The 22,098-nt window shown below is 37.8% G+C and overlaps 1 protein-coding gene across 2 annotated transcripts; it reads right to left on the reverse strand.

Moving 5' to 3' along the window:
* Positions 1-7,590: 7,590 nt before the first annotated feature.
* On the reverse strand, positions 7,591-17,230 carry LOC139963703 (phosphatidylinositol N-acetylglucosaminyltransferase subunit C-like). 2 transcript variants are annotated; one of them, XM_071964787.1, is made up of 9 exons: positions 17,175-17,230; positions 14,725-14,818; positions 13,958-14,027; positions 13,477-13,631; positions 13,081-13,193; positions 12,286-12,341; positions 11,660-11,807; positions 10,816-10,982; positions 7,591-9,878 (listed from the first exon to the last, which is right to left on the reverse strand). In XM_071964787.1, exons 2-9 carry the CDS (start codon positions 14,810-14,812, stop codon positions 9,836-9,838), a joined length of 840 nt encoding a protein of 279 aa, XP_071820888.1. In that variant the 5' UTR covers positions 14,813-14,818; positions 17,175-17,230; the 3' UTR covers positions 7,591-9,835. The 2 variants fall into 2 exon arrangements, with proteins under 2 accessions (XP_071820888.1, XP_071820889.1); XM_071964788.1 differs by lacking the exon at positions 17,175-17,230 and adding an exon at positions 17,070-17,094.
* Between the last annotated feature and the right edge of the window lie 4,868 nt (positions 17,231-22,098).

The raw sequence follows: 22,098 nt of genomic DNA on the forward strand, positions 1-22,098 counted from the left end.
CTCCGTGTACCATGTATCACTGTCTAACAGTCATGCACTGGTGGGGAGAAAGTGAGAACAGCCTACTCTCTGTCTACCATGTATCACTGTCTAACAGCCATACATAGGTAGGGAGGAAGTGAGAACAGCCTACTCTCCGTGTACCATGTATCACTGTCTAACAGTCATACATAGGTAGGGAGGAAGTGAGAACAGCCTACTCTCTGTCTACCATGTATCACTGTCTAACAGCCATACATAGGTAGGGAGGAAGTGAGAACAGCCTACTCTCTGTCTACCATGTATCACTGACTAACAGCCATACATAGGTAGGGAGGAAGTGAGAACAGCCTACTTTCTGTGTACCATGTATCACTGTCTAACAGTCATGCATAGTTGGGGAGGAAGTGAGAACAGCCTACTCTCTGTGTACCATATATCACTGTGTAACAGTCATGCATAGGTGGGGAGGAAGTGAGAACAGCCTTATCTCCGTGTACCATGTATCACTGACTAACAGTCATGCATAGGTGGGGAGAAAGTGGATAGCCTACTCTCTGTCTACCATGTATCACTGTCTAACAGCCATGCATAGGTGGGGAGGAAGTGAGAACAGCCTACTCTCCGTGTACCATGTATCACTGTCTAACAGTCATGCATAGGTAGGGAGGAAGTGAGAACAGCCTACTCTCCGTGTACCATGTATCACTGTCTAACAGTCATGCATAGGTAGGGAGGAAGTGAGAACAGCCTACTCTTTGTCTACCATGTATCACTGTCTAACAGCCATACATAGGTAGGGAGGAAGTGAGAACAGCCTACTCTCTGTCTACCATGTATCACTGACTAACAGCCATACATAGGTAGGGAGGAAGTGAGAACAGCCTACTTTCTGTGTACCATGTATCACTGTCTAACAGTCATGCATAGTTGGGGAGGAAGTGAGAACAGCCTACTCTCTGTGTACCATGTATCACTGTCTAACAGTCATGCATAGGTAGGGAGGAAGTGAGAACAGCCTACTCTCCGTGTACCATGTATCACTGTCTAACAGTCATGCATAGGTAGGGAGGAAGTGAGAACAGCCTACTCTCCGTGTACCATGTATCACTGTCTAACAGTCATGCATAGGTGGGGAGGAAGTGAGAACAGCCTACTCTCCGTGTACCATGTATCACTGTCTAACAGTCATGCATAGGTGGGGAGGAAGTGAGAACAGCCTTATCTCCGTGTACCATGTATCACTGTCTAACAGTCATGCATAGGTAGGGAGGAAGTGAAAACAGCCTTATCTCCGTGTACCATGTATCACTGTCTAACAGTCATGCATAGGTGGGGAGAAAGTGAGAACAGCCTTATCTCCGTGTACCATGCATCACTGTCTAACAGTCATGCATAGGTGGGGAGGAAGTGAGAACAGCCTACTCTCCGTGTACCATGTATCACTGTCTAAGAGTCATGCACTGGTGGGGAGAAAGTGAGAACATTCTACTCTCCGTGTACCATGTATCACTGTCTAACAGTCATGCATAGGTGGGGAGGGAGTGAGAACAGCCTACTCTATGTGTACCATGTGTCACTGTCTAACAGTCATGCATAGGTGAGGAGAAAGTGAGAACAGCCTACTCTCTGTCTACCATGTATCACTGTCTAACAGTCATACATAGGTAGGGAGGAAGTGAGAACATTCTACTCTCCGTGTACCATGTATCACTGTCTAACAGTCATGCATTGGTGGGGAGGAAGTGAGAACAGCCTACTCTCCGTGTACCATGTATCACTGTCTAACAGTCATACATAGGTGGGGAGAAAGTGAGAACAGCTTAATCTCCGTGTACCATGTATCACTGTCTAACAGTCATGCATAGGTGGGGAGAAAGTGAGAACAGCCTTATCTCCGTGTACCATGCATCACTGTCTAACAGTCATGCATAGGTGGGGAGGAAGTGAGAACAGCCTACTCTTTGTGTACCATGTATCACTGTCTAAGAGTCATGCACTGGTGGGGAGAAAGTGAGAACATTCTACTCTCCGTGTACCATGTATCACTGTCTAACAGTCATGCATAGGTGGGGAGGAAGTGAGAACAGCCTACTCTATGTGTACCATGTGTCACTGTCTAACAGTCATGCATAGGTGGGGAGAAAGTGAGAACAGCCTACTCTCTGTCTACCATGTATCACTGTCTAACAGTCATACATAGGTAGGGAGGAAGTGAGAACATTCTACTCTCCGTGTACCATGTATCACTGTCTAACAGTCATGCATAGTTGGGGAGGTAGTGAGAACCGCCCAATTTCTCAAATCACACACACTACTGTTTTTCATAGACATTACTGGAGGTGCGGGGGGGGGGGGGGTTGTATAATAAAAACCAGTTACACAGACAAATATGATCAATGAATGAGAACAGTCCACGTGGTCCAGTCAGTCCAGTCCAGTCTTCATAGCAAGCCGTAACAAAATAATACCAAAATTATGCTAGCTAACAAGTGTCGGTCAAATAAGTTCCATGCCAAGTGTAGGTGACGGGGTGGGTGGTGGGGGGGGGGGGGCTGGTAATCGAATAGACCATGACCTTAACGGTGTATGAAGCGATTATAATACAAAGTGGCTATTCTTACAACTAGCCGTAACAATAATTTATAAATACGCATTCGGAGTTGCTTTAACGTGGCTATTTTTACGACTAGGAGTACTATTTTTACAACAAGGAGTCACAATAATTTCCGGTTAGGGTTAAGGTTTATGGTTAGGGTTACCCCTACTACAAGCGCAGTTGCTTTATTTACTTTACTGCGCATGAATTCGCCGATATCGTAAGAATAGTTTATAAATAATTGTAACAACTAGTTGTAAGAATAGCCACGGCCATTATTTCATTTCATTATATATTTGATCCAATCAAAAAGCAGTATACAAACAACAAAGTACGAAAACACAAAGCGGATCAGGATATACAAAAGGAAACCAAATTCCTGTAGCCCGGAGGCATGTACACCCTTACAATAAGAGACCTAGAACTAAAATAAATATATAAATATTATAATACTTTCCATACTTAGACGCATCTCACACGCGGTAGATATAGCGCATATCAAAATCGACTTTCGCCTGTGACAAAGTATCTCAGCTCTAACTGCTAATGTATCACCACCGTAACTTGAATGTAACACGTAACATACCTTGCAGATCGTTGTCATGATAAGGCAGATAAGGCCTACCATTGGTTTACTCACCAACAACATAGTTAAAGTATATAATTACTCGCTCTCGGCAGCGATATCAATCAGCCGTTATTATCCAGTACACTGTACTGTGGATGTTTTGTTGCTTTATCATACAACAAAACAGTTTCTGGTGCCCCCCCCCCCCTTCTGACTTCACAGGGCTTGCGTGCATGATCTAAAAACCTTACGCGTTCGCTTTTTCACGCGCACATGAGGTCGACACCAAATGCGCTACAACAGATCTCTGTGCGTAGGGCCTACCTAACAATATTTTGACAGTGTTGAGCGGCGCCTGGCAGGGGTGGGTCCGTGATAATAAACAAGAAGGGTATGCCCCCGGGTCATTGGAGCCGACTCCCATGTAGGTGGGTTTTAGCTACGCAATCCAATATTTTATATGTTTGAACAAAGAATGCAAGAATTCAATACAAAATAAATTAAAAATGTCTTGGATAATCAAAATCTATACACATGAAAAAAAAAAGTGAAAGGGGGGGGGGGGGGGAGTCGTCCTTGGGGTCCGTAAGAAAAGAAATTCATCGGCTAATTCCAACTAATTCAAATCAATATTTTTTTTAAATAATATATAGGAGGGGAAGGGAGGGGAAGGGGTAGAGAGCCATATAACTTGTCCATTTTGGGTACTAACTTGTAATGCAAGCTTCCTAGATTGATCTGCTATTTAGCAATAAAATAACACCGTACTTTGCCCTAAATACACTACTTAGTTTCAATTGCTTAATTATAAAGTTGATTTAATATTTATTAAAGACCCTTTAAGTTTTGGTTAAGGTTGCAGACCAAAAGAAAGCAAGCCATATAAATATCAGAGACGCCACTATTCCGTTTTTCGTGATTTTGCTTTTAAATTTACCGAGTAAATTTTGAGTTTTTATCAATAAATTCGGAAATATTTCTTTTAAACAAACCAGCATAAATATTAGATAGGCCTAAGTCACATTCATCACTACTATACGTAGGTCATTATCCAGTCGTTCTAACAAAATGTGATCATGCGGCGTGCTACGGAAGCGGGGGGGGGGAGGTGGGGGTGGGCAGGGGAGTCCTGAGCCATTCACCCCAAAGTTGTTGAATAATAATAACATAAAAGGAGAGGCAAGGAGACAAGAGCAATTATGAGGGAATTTTCATAAAATGGATAACTTTTGCAATATAAAATGAAGTAAAAGAGTATTGGAATGTCTTACTTTTTCGACACACTTCGCGCGCAGCTATCGTAGATATTGGTCTTATTACTTCCTGTTGGACAGCTTGAGTAGAAAAATTGTTCCCCAAATCCCCATACAACCCCTACCATCATCCATCTTCCCTACCCAAAATTCCCCTGCATCATCAATCGACCGGTCGTTAGTTTATTATTTTTAAAAAAATGGTGAAATGGTGACTTGTGTTGTCTGTTAAGTAAGCATGTGCACTGTATATACGATGCATATTGTGTAATTAAGATTCTCCTTGTAGAACCATCTTGGTTTTGCGCACACTTGGCATTACATTATTCAAAACGTTCTAAACTGCCGGAATAAACGGAAAAGACGACATCAAGAAAGAAGTGAAGCAGGCGCGTATCCAGGATTTTCTAACCCGGGGGGCGCGAATTACTATCTAAGCGGAGCGCCACCATCGGTTGGCGCGCAGCGTACAAGAAAATTTCTGGTTTTGATACCCCCCAGATCACCGGAAATAGCACTTCTCGGGCTTGAAAATGACCAACCAGATGTACACTTTTGCCTGAGAACCAAGTATTTCCCAAAAGTTTTTTCCATCCATAACCTTTTTGAAGATTGTCACACATCATGTTCGACCTCATTGCATGTCCTATGGATCATTGCTTTTGTAGGTGATTCTTCGTCACGGCCCACAATATCCGAAAGCCCCACTTTTCAAGGTTTAAAGCCCATTATTTGTTGAGAATTTGAAAATTCCTATTTCTCGTGAATAAAATCACTTCAAAACATACCCATAATGTTGCACAAAATTCAATCTATGGACAAGCAATATAGAAAAACCTCCTTGAACCCCTAACAGACAGGTCAAAGTTGCACGAGTAGAGGAAAGTATGATGCAGAATGTTGGTGAGGAAATTTTCTAAAATTCCGACACAGTTAATTTATTGGTGTAGAAATATTGCAACCTCTTATAATGGCTATTATAAAACTTGGTTGAAGGAAATGAAAAATAGCAGATATTTCCGATATGAGGTATATCGAAACCGAACACTACACACATAGGCGTAGGTCCCGTAGGAGGCGGTGGCTGCAGCCCCCTCCCCCCCCCCCCCCCCCCGCAACCAAATTTGTCCCCATCTTTTTCGGGCACCTACTGAAAGAAAAATAAATAGCAATGAATAGCTTAAAAATGATCTCCTTGGTAATTAAAATAAAGTTGTAAGCTTGGCCGACATTACTACTGTAAAAGAGAGTTTTGACATAAATGGATCTGTATGATTTTTCTCCATCTACATAAGACATTTCGTTGTTTACATAGCATCCGGCGGTATACTGTGCAACTTTCACGGACCGTGCGGTACACGATGCCATGCACTGTAATGACCGATGCATGCTTATATGATATTGGCATTGATATGTTGAACGCGCGCTTCTTGCGCGAAAAATTTTGGCTTTTTTTCGGGCAAGTCATTACAGCCCCCAAATCCAATTGGGCTCCTACGCCTTTGACTACACACATAGACAGTTTTTGAGGCTGTTCATCGTGGAACATGCATTTCAATGCTCACATGTTATATCTGCTCTTTGCTTTACAAATTCGAACAGGCGTGTAGCGAGTAATTGCCAAGGGAGGGGCGAAGCCTGTAGGCAAACTATCTAAGCGAAGCGCCACCATGAGTTGGCGTGAAGCGTACAAGAAAAATTTTGGCCGAAAATGCCTCCCAGATCGCTGGAAATGACACTTCCCAGGCCTTGTAAGTTGCATCTAAGCATTGTCTATTTTGAAATTACTAGCGATGTCATAAAGAAAACTTGCTCGGGGGGGGGGGCGGTCGCCCCCTTCCCGAAATGCGTCATGTACCCCGACGACTCGGTCGAGTTCAAGACCAGCCACAGTTGGTTCCATATAGCACAATTGTACAATTGTTTAAGGCGTCCATACACACACACGCGTTATGATAGACCATATATAGTATTTATATAGATACATTAGAGAGAGGAAAAATGGAAACGTCAAAAATGGAGTTGTCGGTGTAAGGGGTAGGGTGAGGCGCACACCCCCTCCGTAATCCTTGATCTGTCACTGGCTACCCTGTGTATGTTATAGGGATCAGCGCTTTAACTATGGCTGTTCCTCTTTATCTTCCCGAGGTCTTGGCTATCTTCTACTCCCTCCTTTTTTCCTTTTTCTCTCTTTTTTCTTTTTCTTTTCCCTTCCTTCCTCTCTTCCTTTTCTTTTTTCCCCCTCCTTTTCCCTTTTTTCTTCTCTTTTTTTCTCTCCTCTTTTCCTTACCCGGGGGGCGCGCGCCCCCAACGCCCCCCCCCTGGATACGCACCTGTGAAGGATAACTTTTCAGTGGAATTTTCCGTTCCTTCGTTTCCTAGGTAACATATAATCTTAGCCAAAAGATCCTTGGTATAATACAGCACGCACCTACCCAAATACTAGCATTAATGAGTAACTTATCCGAAGGGCCAATCACAAGTAAAAGAGAATACTTTTCATCTAAGCTCCGCCTACAAGCGTGCCGTCAAGAAAAGAACACCTGGCTTTTATACAGTCTCATTGTTTTGAAATGTTTAATGATAAATAAAATGTTTGCGCTATTTGTTTACTAGTCCTTTGTAACAGCGGGTGAAAACTGGGTGGTAAATGACCCCCCAGGATGCCATGAAGTCTGACTAATGTACAAGTTGCATAAAGGATTTAAAGGTGGTAAACAAAAAGAACACCTGGCATTTAAGTCTCATTGTTTTGAAATGTTTAATTATAGAACATGTTAAAACAATTTGTTTACGTGTTTTTTGCAACTGGTAAGTAAACTCGTAGTCGGAAATTATTGTAAGAAACCGGAAAGTAAATGACCCCTGGGGTTACTATGAAGGAAGGGTGTAGTGTTGTTTATAATACATAATTTATTATTATTATTTTTAGTAGCAATATTATTGCTAGCATATTGGCCTATATATATATGGTTACTTTGATACATATTCCATACCAGTACTAATTACACAACATGACCGAGAATTATTAATTTATTTTCCTTTTTGATATGATGATGATTTGATTTTGCTGAGCTGTACCCATAATTTAGATCTACAATCATGATTTTCACACAATACTACAAAAAGAGAAAATTAAAAATTAAAATTCTGCTACAAATTCTGGGACACATAGGTAAGAAACAATAAAATGTGTCTTTCAAATTTATTCTTATTCAGCACTTGAAAGAAGAAAACAAATAAAAGACAAACAGATATCACAAAGCTTGTTATAAAGATATGAAATATAATAAAAGGAATATTATTAAGCCATCAATAACTGTGATCCTAGGCTACAAAGAAAAACAATATTTCTTATCAAGACGGCACAAAAAAAAAACATTTCCAGTATTTATGGTCAGAACATGCAACAGGGATTCAGGAGTCCCATTCACCCCCACCCCCCCCCCCTCTTTGTGCCCAGCAATTTAAGATAATTGTGTCTTCTTTGGAGAATGTAGGGCAGATTTCAATTTGGGAAAGACATTTTGTTATCTTTGTAACAATAATTACTTTCAGTTCATTCAAGACCTGCCAAGAAATAATGTTTTGTTACTCATGACTTAATCAGGGATACTTTCAATACCACTTTCTGTAAATCTCTATAATTTTAACATACAATATTTCATATAAAATGAAAACCTAGATTATCCTGACTTCTTTTATCTGGATTATCCTAATCTGCAGTCCAGTACTTCCATACACAAAACAGACTGCAATTACTTATTTATTTGTTTATTTATTATGCAACAACATAGTAACATTAGTATACTTGTCTTCCAGTAGCAAAGCTGTACACATGTTACTTTATCCTATTTCACAGCATTAATACCAAACAACAGTATGCTATGGATACAGACAATCAAATGGCACAATAATATTAAGGGTTAGGAAACTTCAGTTATACTCTACTAAGTATTTACTCTTCTCATATCCTGACAACCTCTAGAGTTCACTATATGTGTATGAACAACCATATTCATCTAAAATTTGATATAATATCACTCTAGAAGCTACTTAAACTTAACTTACCCCGCCCCTATCCCGCCCCCACTCATCACATGGCTTTAGCACACACTATCCACACCATAGACCAGTAAGTAATTTACTAGTATTCACATCTGTGAGAGTTTCAGAACTTGATTTCTCATAAAATATTAAAAAATAGTACGATCTGTGTAAAGCAATACTGTACATATTTGCATATTTTGTCTTCTCATTTGCATATTATCATATTATGTTTCTAGGTAATACAAGATAAACTTTTCACTGAACATAGAGGATACTTGTCCATATTGAAGTATTTTAAGCTAAATCAAATATGAGCACCATATTGAGAGCATGTTAGCTTCCTCATCTTGTTAATAGTAAAATTCTGAAGGAAGTAAGGAAAATCATTTATAAAAATAATAACTTTAAAAATTAAAACCATGAGGAAGACACACAAGAACTGCATATGTAACTTACATTGTTGAGTTATATTCTAGGACTGGTTCTAAATGTTGGATTTGATTTCAATACAACTGAAAGTATCATCAACTAATTTTCTCCACCCCCCCCTCACCATATATATATATGCCTTACTCTAGATATATATATATAGATATATATATATATATATATATATATATATATATATATATATATATATATATATATATATATATATATATATATATATATATATATATCATGTTTCATCTCTAGAGTAAGGCAAAATATGTCACCAAAACAGAATTAGTATTGTTCGATACAGGTGACAAACGCCTACAGTGGAATTACGACCTTCCTTACCGGTTTCGAACCTCTGGACATAAATCAGCATGCATAGCTTAGTGGTTAGGGTGTCCGGGTACAGAGCCGGAGGCCCGGGTTCGAATCCCGGTGGAGGCTGGAAGTTTTTTCACTGTTCTTGATTTTTCAACTCATTACGATTTTCAATTATATATATATAAATATATCTATATATAGGATATTTATAAAATTCTTGAATTAGTATCACATCAGATTTTAAATACTGCACTTTTCATCTCAAAGGTCTCTTACTAGTTGAAAGTTTGGCCTGGTATCTTGAAACCTTACATTTTCTGTTTACACTACCTCTTTAAGTTCATCTTTAAATTACATTTGAACATACAGACCTATGAAGTTAGATATCACAGTCGACAAAAAATATTTCAACTGATGTTTGTGTCCATAGAATCACTGGTCTGTCTAAACATGAACATCACTTTAAATACAGGCTTGCATTAGCTGATTCATACAAATTACTTACCACAAACTCATTTCCTATAACTTAATTCATATTTAATATGCACTTATTACTTAATAATATCTAGAATACTACTATACCTATCCATAATTTGACATATAAACCCATAACAAGTTTGGTACTCTTCAGTGTTGTATAACTGCCTCATCCCAAGGGCCATGAATATTACTGTAGGAAAGACAAAGGATAAGTTACATCTCACAGTATCGGAGAAAAGTTGACAAAACCCATTACAATGCATAATACATGAATTACTAAATGTAGTACAGTCATGCATTCAACCCAATCAGTAAACTGCATACAACATATTACTAGTGTTGAAACATTAATAGTATAAACATCTGGAACTGAAGTAAGATTCAGGCTGGATTTACAATGATAGTCATTTCTGTATGATTCCTAAGATATAATATAACCAACCCACAATGGTGCTATACATATCAATTCAGAGGGCTTTTCTGTGAGGAGTTTTTGATGTGAGAAAGGTTAAGAAAATCAACTTTTTTTTTTTTATATTTTGCAGTCCAAGAAAACAGTACCAATATTATATCATTCTATAGTATTTTGACTGAACTTTCTTCAGTTGTTCTCAAATTTGGCAAACTTTTTGAAACTTGCTTATGGAATACAAATTGCCATTCCTAAGCATGTATTTATCACACATTAAGTTTGTAGCCTATAAATACTTATGCTGGAATGAACCTAAAACACAGTTGTAATATATTGTAAATCCTTACATTCTTCAACCCAATTTTAAAATGGTAAACATAGCATATTTATGGTCTAGGTTTCATTTTTGCCATCTTCATAGAAATGATTCCATAGCAACACTCATATTTTCTACTTGCAAAAGGAACATGTAGTCTATGAGGAGTAAAGCCATGATCTGCAAGTTATGGGAAAATCCAAAAGTGGGTTGCCAAAATTTTTCTGCAAGTTTCAGAATTTTCCAGATATCGAACCATATATCTACAGTTTTTGAAGCCTGCAAACAGAGATCAACTAAATTTTATTTTTCTTAGCCAAAATTTTATTTTGATTAGCACAGATTAAGTTTAGGTAAATTGGTTACCAAAAGCAAACATGCCGTTTTGGAAATACTTACTTCTTGTAAGGCTGAAGGTTGACCAGCCAGAATGGAGCTGCATATGTTATTGAAAAATGAATGATCGTGAAAACCACAGCTGCCACAGTGTGAACAGACATAAGGCAAACCACACCGATGATAAAACAGAGCCAGGTTACTATAACTTGATGACTGGGGTACAGAAGCTGTAAGGAAACATATAGAAGGATAGATTTAAACGAAGCAAAAAATTAATTTCGCATTGTAATTAGCTGCTTGGTTTGATATGTCTTCACAAAATTGATAATTTGTATAATTTACATTGACACTACAACAACATTCATAAGCTTCACTAGTCCAGGTTCTATTTTCAATCATGATGAAAAAGTAAAAAATATTAAAAAATTTGACATGATTTCTGCATGACTTTATCAGTAAAACATGACTAATGAGTGTCCATGAAAAATCAATGAGCAAGGTGAAAAAGACAAAAGTTACTTGGGATCATAAATCAGTTGGAATATATTGATTAACTGAATCCCATATGTTGATTAATATCTTGCTTTGCAGTTTGTAAAATGGCTGTAAACTTTAAATGAAAACGAGTGTATCCCTACATCAAGAAATGTAGGGATAGGCAGCAGGGCAAGCATGCAGTACAAGGGAGGAACATAATCTTAATGACTACAACAGACATGGACATTCTGAAGAGGCAGGGAGAAGTTTAAAGTAAATGCATTGCTTTAATGGAGAGAATAGCAGGCAGTGAGTGTGGTCTTGTTTATATAAGGTATTGTAATCAGTGCTATCATGTGAACAAATAGGGTATGTCCATGATAACACGCTCACATCATATAAAACGTAATATCTGTGTAGTACAGACCTTTAACTTTCTTCGTAGCTCAGGCCAGAGAGCAAAGAGCTGCAGTGCTAGGGATACAGTGGTAAAGGCATGTAGAGAGGTTGGCAGCCTGGATGCCAGACAAACAGACGCAAAGACAGACGCATTAAGAGACAGTGACTTGGACACTCTGGAGAGGATGGAGAAGCACAGAATAGTTACAAAATAGTCAACTAAACAAAACTGAAAGTCAGTAACATGACTATAAAATACCAAAAATGATTGCAGAAATCAGTTTGATAGCCTGGCCTATAAGAATGAGTGTATCAATTATAAACCTGGTTACATTAAAAAATTGAGCCTTACAGACTTTTGACTTGCTATTTGACTTTATGCCTCTCTGACCAAGATATGTAGTATGTACACATTATTTACAATATTTGAAAATACTGGGTATCCTTCAATCCAACTAACATATCTATTTGGTTCTAATATTTCATTGTTTCTATTTATCAAGCGATCAAGCTGATAATTTGATTTTAATACAGGAAAATTTTGTGACCCACAAGTTCGTGTATTATTTTGTTTAACTTCGGCATAATTCATCATTAAAATTTAACAGATTACAAAACACTCAAAAATGAAGGACTCTATCAAATATTACTTACACAACTTTGGATGTCCCATAATCATGAAATATAAAATTGGCAAGAAGCATAAAAACCTGGCAAATGAAAAATAGAAACAGTCTTTTAACATATTCAAATATAGTCTTGGCCAAAACAACAAAGAGATGAAAATTATTTCAAGTGAGTTTAACCACCTACTATTCAAATCGTAACTGTATTGATTAAACCATCTATCAGTCTTTCAGTCTTTTACTATGGTTTAGTCAGTCAGTCAGTCTTTCCCTCAATAAAGAACCTGGCACTAGAGTTGGGAGACATATTCCCTCATTTCTAGATTTTCACTCACAAATATTTTCTACTTAAGTAAGCAGTGTTTCCCTTTTCAATATTAAAACTGTTTGTAAAATTTTAAGGTTCAAAAGTCCCCCCCCCACCACCTCCCCCCACCCCTCCTCTCACAGGTCTGATTTTGAGTCATAAGAAGCAGAGGAAATTGTTGTTAATACCTAGGAATACTTTGGATAACAAGAACTTGATAAATGAGATATCCTTTGAAAACTTTGCACTGTCACCATACAAGCTTGTAACTTTGATAATTTAGGATATGACCAGGTGGAGATGATTTTTCAGTTTGAGACAACTTCATGAAAATCAAGAAGACCAAAACATTTTCCTCTCTTTGGAATAACTTTTACAGCTTGGAAAACAAAGTCTTCAAGAACGTCTTAAAGCTTTGAAATAATGTTACACATAATACATATCATGCACTTTAACCACTAAAAGCATGAATAATTTAATTGAATATTGTTTCTTTCATAGGGTAACCGCACTTACCGACATTGCATAGATGGTGTCTGTACTGACGGTGTCCGTTAATGTTTGAAGAACAGGAGACAGACCAAACGCATATGCAATAAATATCAAAGCACTCCTTGTATTATCAGCCACTACAAAGCAAAGAGAAATAAGAATATGTTTGAAGAACACCAGACAGCCCAAACGCATAGGTGATAAATATCAAAGCACTCCTTGTATTATCAGCCACTACAAAGCAAAAAGAAATTAGAAGTAGAATATATTTGATCATGTGATGTGGGGGGGAAGGAGATGACAAAGTCCAGGCTAATAATAAAGCAATAGATGACCAAGACTGAGATTTTGGTAGAGGGGTAGGAAATCATTTATCTTGACGAGATGAGACTTAACGAGATTAAAGCAGAGACTGCTTACAAGATCTTTGCTGCTCTTTCCTCCATTCTCCTTTATCAACGAGATCATAGATGATAAAACCAGCTGCGGTGGTGACCAGAGACCAGATTAATATTGTAGCCGGATGTGCTAGCTCAGTACTCATAAGGATAAATATTACTACAAAAATGCAAATGCTGTAGAAGAGAATAAGATAAATGATGAAATGGAGACACAACTCGTGAAACTGCTTCTAAAACATCTCTAAATCCTCTCTAGATGCAAGATCAATGGTTAATTACTGTATGTGTAATTAAAAACTAGCCAACTGGCAAAGCTATTGATAGAATTATTGCCTCTTTATACCATCAAATGCTCTGCAATTTTCACAAGAAAAGTATTAAAAGAGAGAATATTCAAAGAATATCTACAATGAATAAAGCTGACCCATGTTCACAAGGTTATCATTTAAGAGTCATTTTCCTAACAGGTTAAAAAGCAAAATTTATCTCAAATAGCTAACCTGCTCAGCTGTTGTGTTACGACACCTGTCTCTGTAACCACACTCCAGTAATCATAATGCCTAATGTAGGCTGTAACAAGGAAGATGGAGGAAAAAGCAATTTATAATAGCATTAAAATATGTAATTTGCATTGGGTTGTACTGTTGCATCATTGACAAAAAGAAAAAAACCTTTTTATAGTTTGATATGTAGACATCATATGTAAATATACTAAATGATAGATATCAAGATAAAATAATACAGAATGAGATTTTAATTAAGTTTTTCCTTCTCAAACAAACATGAACTGATTGAAAACTCAACATAATAACATCAATAAATGTGGAATGTCTGGCAGTGTTTATATGCTGTAGATCACAACCGTTCAGGATTTTGCCATTTTTTATTTTAATAACTTATGTCGGCTTCAGTCAAGGTAACACAACTTGCAGCATTGTTTCAGACTGTCAGTTGGCAAGGAGCAGTGGGTAACAATTCAAAATTTCAACAAATGTATATGATTCGGTGTGCAGGAGTCAGTTTATAACACAAGGAGTTTGACTTTTGACAACTATTCAGAACTCTGTGAGTTGAGTTAGGGTCACATTAAATTCAGTTGGGAGACTTAACTTTATATCTATATGAGTAACAGTAACATGAAAAGTAACATAAAAGAATGACCATGTTACGTTGTTTTCAAAGAAGACTGATCAATTTGATTCTTTAATACCTGACAAACTTTACAAGCTAACAGTATGATGCAGTTACAGCCAAATTATTGTATTACCATTTTTTCTGAAATCCTCAAGGAAAGAACTATCAACATAGTTGTCAGGAACTCCTTGATCGAGGTAGAGCACCTTCCTCCATTTCATCTTTCACTGCAAAATAATCAATTGACCAGAAAATTAGCATGAAGCAATACTTTAAGAATGCCCTTAGACTGCAAAACACCCACTTATGTATGTAGCTGTTTATATACTGGCAACCAACAAAATATGTTTGCCAGTAAGAAACAAGCAAGGGAGTTGAAAATGCAGTCAGGGAAAGAGAGGGGGGGAGGGTAGGGTGGTTTGGTAGTTAGAGGGACAAATACTCTTTTAAAGGATGACTATTGTGATGATCTCCCTCTAGTTTTTTTCCAACAAGTAAAGTGTTTCCAGCAAAATGAGATGGATTCATAATTGTAAAGGCTTCAGTCAAAACCCTCAAAGGACAAATTTCCTTAAATTTGTGCATGTGTTCAAATTTAGTTTACAGTTCAGGTTAAGAGATGACAAATTCATGAAAGTGCTTCACATTAAAAAAAAAATTGTTTTGACTGCTTTCACTGTATAAGTTTAGCAACTGTTGCATTGAGGCTGTCTTGATGAAAATTAGGGTTGAAGATGAGGTCATACAATTTACAATCAAACAAGGCACCTATAGCAACTATCAGTTTACCTGTAGCACACTATCAACAGAGAATACAAATATAGGGGAAAAGCCACCACATACCACCATGCATTTCGGTCATCTAACACTGCCTCAGAGATGCCAACCTCTTGACACAAAAAACAGACTGAACATCCTAAAAAATCAGATTTTTGAGAGAAAAATCAGATTTTCACAAAAACTCAACACTACCACTGGCCTGTTGGCCCCGGGCCAGTAAAATGTCAGAAAAATATTTTACTTGTAAGAGCGGGCAAGTAAAATGTTTGCTTTTTCAATAACATCTAATGAGAAAATTGTAAAGCATCTGTAATAATTCTTATGATGCCAAAAGGGTGTTTAAATGCATAATGAGAATAATGATACCTTCTAATTGCTTGCATTTTTTGAGCCAATGAGAATTTGGTTCAAGCCAGAAGTAGAAATGAGAAAAAAACTACTGTATAGACTTGAATAATCAAATATGAATTGCACCATGTAGCAAGATTATTGATCAACTATTTAAAAAAAAAAAAAAAAAAAAAAAAAAAACGTTTTTTTTTTTTTTTTTTTTGAAAGATGAAAAGTCGTATTTTCAAGATGTGAATCGTATTTCACTTCTTTTATCGTACTAAATACGATAAAATCGTACTGGTTGGCATCTCTGCTGCCTACAATTTGGCCGAAAATCACACTTGAAATTTAGCAACTCTAGTTGGGTCATAATAACATATCATCTACAAACAAGCATAATTCTTTGTCCAAAAAACCAATACCTGCATTAGTAGCATGCAATGTGTCCAATTTCATGTTTGCCTTTGAACTGGCAATTGCTGCTATTTGTTTAATTAAATTTCTACATAGATTTGGCAATGTGGTAACAACATGCGTAGAGACAATTTCTGTAGAGCTCAATATTTTGCCAAATAATGGCACCATACTGGTACCTGTTATGCCACAATCTACTGAAATTTGTTGGACATTCAATTAAATGAGTTATCATAGTGGTGTTGCTACTGTAGATATTTTGATATGGGGTGGGAGAGGGGCAGGAAAATGACATGGAGTCCAGGGACCCACCATAGGCCCCTGGTAGGGGGTGAGTTCAATGAAGTTTTGTGGTTATCCTCGACTCTACTATTACTAGTAGTACTGGACTGCATACCTTTCATTTATACAAGGGTGATTAGTATTGCATGAGTAAAGAACCATATGGCCCTAGTTTTCAGATCTTGACACTAGCCTAGAATGTAGTATTGTGGTAGGAATAGTGAATAATTTATCTGGTGTTAGATACAGTAGTGCAATATTATGCAAAATGGATTAATTGCTACACAAATGCATGATGTAGCCTAGGCCTAGTCTATAATATAGGCCTCCAATTTCCAAAGCCTAGCTTTTTTGTGTGTGCTCATAACCAGGTCCAAGGTAATTCCTATTTGGGTGGAATATTTTGTTATGCTGATGTACTTGCTGTGTTGCATGCGTTCTTGGATTTGGCGTCACAAATTTACTGCATCACTGGAGTGAAATGACACTTGAAAGCTGAAATGTAACTTTAGGCCAGTTAAGCCTACATTTTACTAAGCAGAATTTAGGCCTAACTCATCCTAGACTTTGCCTATGGTTAACGTTAGGTCCAGTTCTGCAAAATGTTCTGTCTAAAGGGAAATGGTGATATTTATCTTTCAGACACTGGTTTAACAGCATCTTATTTACCGACGGAAATCATAAAATAACTCGTAAAAGTCCATACGCTATCATTTGCATTTCCTTCTAAACATGGAAATCAGTCGTGAACAAGACCAATCCAATAGCACTCACCTGTTACTGACACTGGTAATGATATTGTAACTATGCGCCTGCTGTCAATCATAGTTTTGCACAAGCGATCAGAGCCGTATACGGCTCTGCAAGCGATTATTGTATAGCGCCACTTATTGTCAAACCGAACGCGATTCACTTTACCAGTGGGCTCTGCCATCCACCCTTCGGCCCCAACCTCACCCCCCCCCCCCTCCCCCAACACCCCTTCGCTCTCTCCCTCTATCACAGACAGAAAGTGAGTGTTTACTAAATGAATTGTTCAAAAAGCGAGAAATACTGTCCCCGTTATACGTTTCCGATACATGAAAGTAAGCAAGAAAAGTGATAAATCTGAGCAAGTGGCCTATTACAAATGCATATCTTAAAACTTAAATAAAGGTACAGAAAAAACTGAGGTTAAGTTCTGGTCACCACTGTATTTTAGTGAGGATTATAATGAATATAAACTTGAATAGTTATTATACACACAAAGGAAGGTCATGATAAGGCAGAGGGGGTTGGGGAGGTTTGAGGGCTCGAGAGCTAAAAAATGCGAGGAAAGGTGCAGCAAACATATACACACTAATAGAATACGCATGACTTTAAATATGCTTCAAGTTGTTATGTGAACTGATCTTCCTAAAGTATTGAACCATTTAATACTGTACTTGATTGATTAACATTCCCTCTATCTACCAAACATCACCCCACTGGGGCCCTCCCCCACTTCATCACGGTATGTATTCAGTATTTCCTTTCCACCCCGCCCTTTAGCCTGGGCATGCTTATTGCGGACACAGTTTCGTGTTAATGTAAGTTATTTGTTAGAAGGAAGATTGTTGTATGCACTATAGCCAAGACAAATTTAGACATTCTGTGAAGGCAATTTATGAGGGAGCCATACCTTACGAACAACGGTAAGTTATTATTTACAGGCGCGTATCCAGGGGGGGGGCGTTGGGGGCGCGCGCCCCCCGGGTAAGGAAAAGAGGAGAGAAAAAAAGAGAAGAAAAAAGGGAAAAAGAGGGGGAAAAAAAGAAAAGGAGGAGAGGAAGGAAGGGAAAAGAAAAAGAAGAAAGAGAGAAAAAGGAGAAAAAGAGGGAGTAGAAGATAAACGCCAAGACCTCGGGAAGAGAAAGAGGAACAGTCATAAGTACAGCGCTGATCCATATACACAGTGTAGCCAGTGACAGATCGAGGATTACGGAGGGACGTGCGCCTCACCCTACCCCTTACACCGACAACTCCATTTTTGACGTTCCATTTTTCCTCTCTCACTAATGTTTCTATATATATACTATATATGGTCTATCATAAAGCGTGTGTGTATGAACGCCTTAAACAATTGTACAATTGTGCTATATGGAACCAACTGTGGCTGGTCTTGAACTCGACCGAGTCGTCGGGGAACATGACGCATTTCGGGAAGGGGCGACCCCCCCCCCCCCCCGAGCCAATTTTCTTTATGATATCGCTAGTAATTTCAAAATAGAAAATGATTAGATGCAACTTACAAGGCATGGGAAGTGTCATTTCCAGCGACATGGGAGGCATTTTCGGCCAAAATTTTCTTGTACGATCCGCGCCAACTCATGGTGGCGCTACGCTTAGATAGTTTGCCTACAGGCTTCGCCCCTCCCTTGGCAAATTACTCGCTACACGCCTGTTCAAATTTGTAAAGCAACGAGCAGATATCACACCATATCAGTGAGCATGAAAATTCATGTTCCATGGATGAACAGCCTCAAAACTGTCTATGTGTGTAGTCAGAGGCGTAGGAGCCCAATTGGATTTGGGGGCTGTAACGACTTGCCCGAAAAATATAACCAAAATTTTTCGCGCAAGAAGCGCGCGTTCAACATCTTAATGCCAATATCATATAAGCAAGCATCGGTCATTACATCGCATGGCATCGTGTGCCGTATTATCCGTGAAAGTTGCGCAGTATACCACCGGATGCTAATGTAAACAACGAAACGTCTTATGTAGATGGAGAAAAAGCATACAGGTCCAATTATGTCAAAACTCTCTTTTACAGTAGTAATGGCGAATTAGTCGGCCAAGCTAAGACCTTTATTTTAATTACCAAGGAGATAATTTTTAAACTATTCATTTCCTTAAGCTACATCATTGCTATTTATTTTTCTTTCAGTAGGTGCCCGAAAATTTCTCAGCATATTGCTCGAATTTTCAGGGGGAAAAATTGGTGGGGGGGGGGGGGGGGCTGCAGCCCCCGCCTCCTACGCCTATGTGTGTACTGTTCGGTTTCGAAATATCTGATATCGGAAATATCTAGTATTTTTCATTTCCTTTAACCAAGTTTTATAATAGCCGTTATAAGAGGTTGCAATATTTCTACACCAATAAAGTAACTGTGTCTGAATTTTCGAAAATTTCCTCACCAACATTCTTCATCAAACTTCCCTCTACTAGTGCAATTTTGACCTGTCTGTTAGGGGTTCAAGGAGGTTTTTCTATATATTGCTTGTCCATAGATTGAATTTTTTGCAACATTATGGGTAGGCTATGTTTTCAAGTGATTTTATTCACGAGAAATGGGAATTTTCAAATTCTCAACAAATAATGGGCTTAAAACCTTCAAAAGTGGGTTTTCGGATATTGTGGGCCGTGACGTAGAATCACCTACAAAAGCAATGAATGATCCACAGGACATGCAATGAGGTCCAACACTGTGTGACTGGTGACAATCTTCAGAAAGGTTATGGATGGAAAAAAAAACTATTGAGAAATACTTGGTTCTCAGGCAAAAGTGTACATCTGGTTGGTCATTTTCAAGCCCGAGAAGTGCCATTTCCGGTGATCTGGGAGGTATCAAAACCAGAAATTTTCTTGTACGCTCCGCGCCAACCGATGGTGGCGCTTCGCTTAGATAGTAATTCGCGCCCCCCGGGTTAGAAAATCCTGGATACGCCCATGATTTATGAAGTAAATGTTTTGATTTAACACATGTTTTTATATAATATATATTCGGGTTTTTAAGAAGAGTATTAACAATAGTAATTTGCATATTATATATATTAAAAATATTGTAATACTCGATGCCCTAGTCATTGTGTTTTGTAAGCCTATGGTATGACAGCTGAGGCCTTCACATCACGCGTGACTTTACTATGGAGTCAAACACAGAGCCCAATTGACACGTACTTCAGATAATCCAATTCCTATTTAAGCTAACTCTATGTGTGTAGCGCTATAGTATAACAGGAGTTGCACACAAATCCACCTACTTAGTAAACACGGAGGAGAATTAAAACTCAAGTGGAAGAGAAAAGAAAACGAACTCCCACGAAAATGATCCTTGCTCCAGATTTCTTCCTTGAAGTAAAAAAAAAAAAAAAAATTATGGGGCAATTCTTTCTTAACGGATGTGACGAAATAATAAATGTTGTTACGTCATACACACGCAAGAAAGCTTTGTTTTAGCAACCCATTGAGCATTTAATGTAACAGTGTTGTTATTTTATGAGCACCATTGCCTTTTCGTCCTATTTACAGTTTAAAGACAAATCTTGGCTATAGGTCTTTTTAGCCCTGTCGCCATGGTAACTATATATTGATTATGACAAACTTCCGGTGTTTTAATAGTTTTATATCGATTAAAAGGCTGCATTTGCGTTCAATGTTTCACACCTGGTAATTGCTGCATAATCCACATTTATAGGTATCAGGTAAACCGGAAAACATCATAGGTTAATTTCATTTATGAGAATATAATTGCTCAGTCCGGATGCAAGAATGATGAAATTAGGTAATATTGCTCCAATTGGTTTTCAATCAAATGAACAAAGAAATCCGATTTATGATAGAAAATTGTCATATATTGGATAAAATGGGGAATAATTCGCTCTTTGAAAGCAACCATGTATGTTAATTTGTGTGTTAATTTCTGGAATAGCTTAAGCCATACATTAAGAAATATTAAGTACCTTAATTCATTTTCATTCAAGTTGAAGAATCATCTTTTATCCAAGTATCAACATCTATAGATCTACATTTGTCTCTGACTTTTAGTATTTCCCACATTACCAAAATGCCTTTTTTGTTTAGTTTAGGGGTGGGGGGGGGGTGGGGTGGTAATAGGTCTTCTTGGTAATGGGCTCTATTATCATGCCCATATCCTTTATACTTGTTATCTTTATATTTGGTGGGCTTCTTGTACAAGCTACGGCTTCTAAGCCCTTCCACCATTTCTCTCCGTAATTTCCATTATTTTTCTTTTATATGATTTATTACTTATTATTTTCTTTGCATGCATGGTATTGTCTTCACCGTCTTATTATTATATAAACATTGTGAGGAAATGGAAAATAAATGAAGATAAGTGAAAATAAAAATGAAAAATAAATGGTTGTAAACACAGGTCTTTATAACAAACAAAAATGAAAAATAAAAAAAATCCTTATAGTGAGTACCCGATAATTTGGAAATGCATATTATCAATGTGCCTAGCTTGAATTGAGTCTATGCGCGTACTCGCACACGTTCTGGCATTGTTAGATGTAATTCGTACTCGGGCCATGATTCTTGTAATGGTACTCGGAAAGTACTCCGTATCATGTTGTACTCATTCTTTAGTGATCAAAGGATATTCATATATTGAGTCCTACTAATGTTGTTGTACTCGGACTACTGTACGTTTCGTCTTGGCGTGGTCAGTATAGGGATACGAAAGTTTACATTCAATTTCAAAATACAAACTTCGGAAACAACTACATTTTCTTGTTATACTAAATATTTTTTAGTGTCACTCACTTCTATAATTTCTCCATATAGAGCACGTGCCAGTTATTTCAATGATAACCTTTTTTCCACGTAAGTTGATACTGAAAAGGTTGAATAATTTCCTTCCATAAACATCCAAATATCAAGAACAGATGTCTATTATTTCGTGTTGGGTTGTAACTTCGGCGGCTTATAGAGA

The sequence above is a fragment of the Apostichopus japonicus genome, chromosome 22 (genome assembly GCF_037975245.1).
Source record: "Apostichopus japonicus isolate 1M-3 chromosome 22, ASM3797524v1, whole genome shotgun sequence".
NCBI lineage: Eukaryota > Metazoa > Echinodermata > Holothuroidea > Aspidochirotida > Stichopodidae > Apostichopus > Apostichopus japonicus.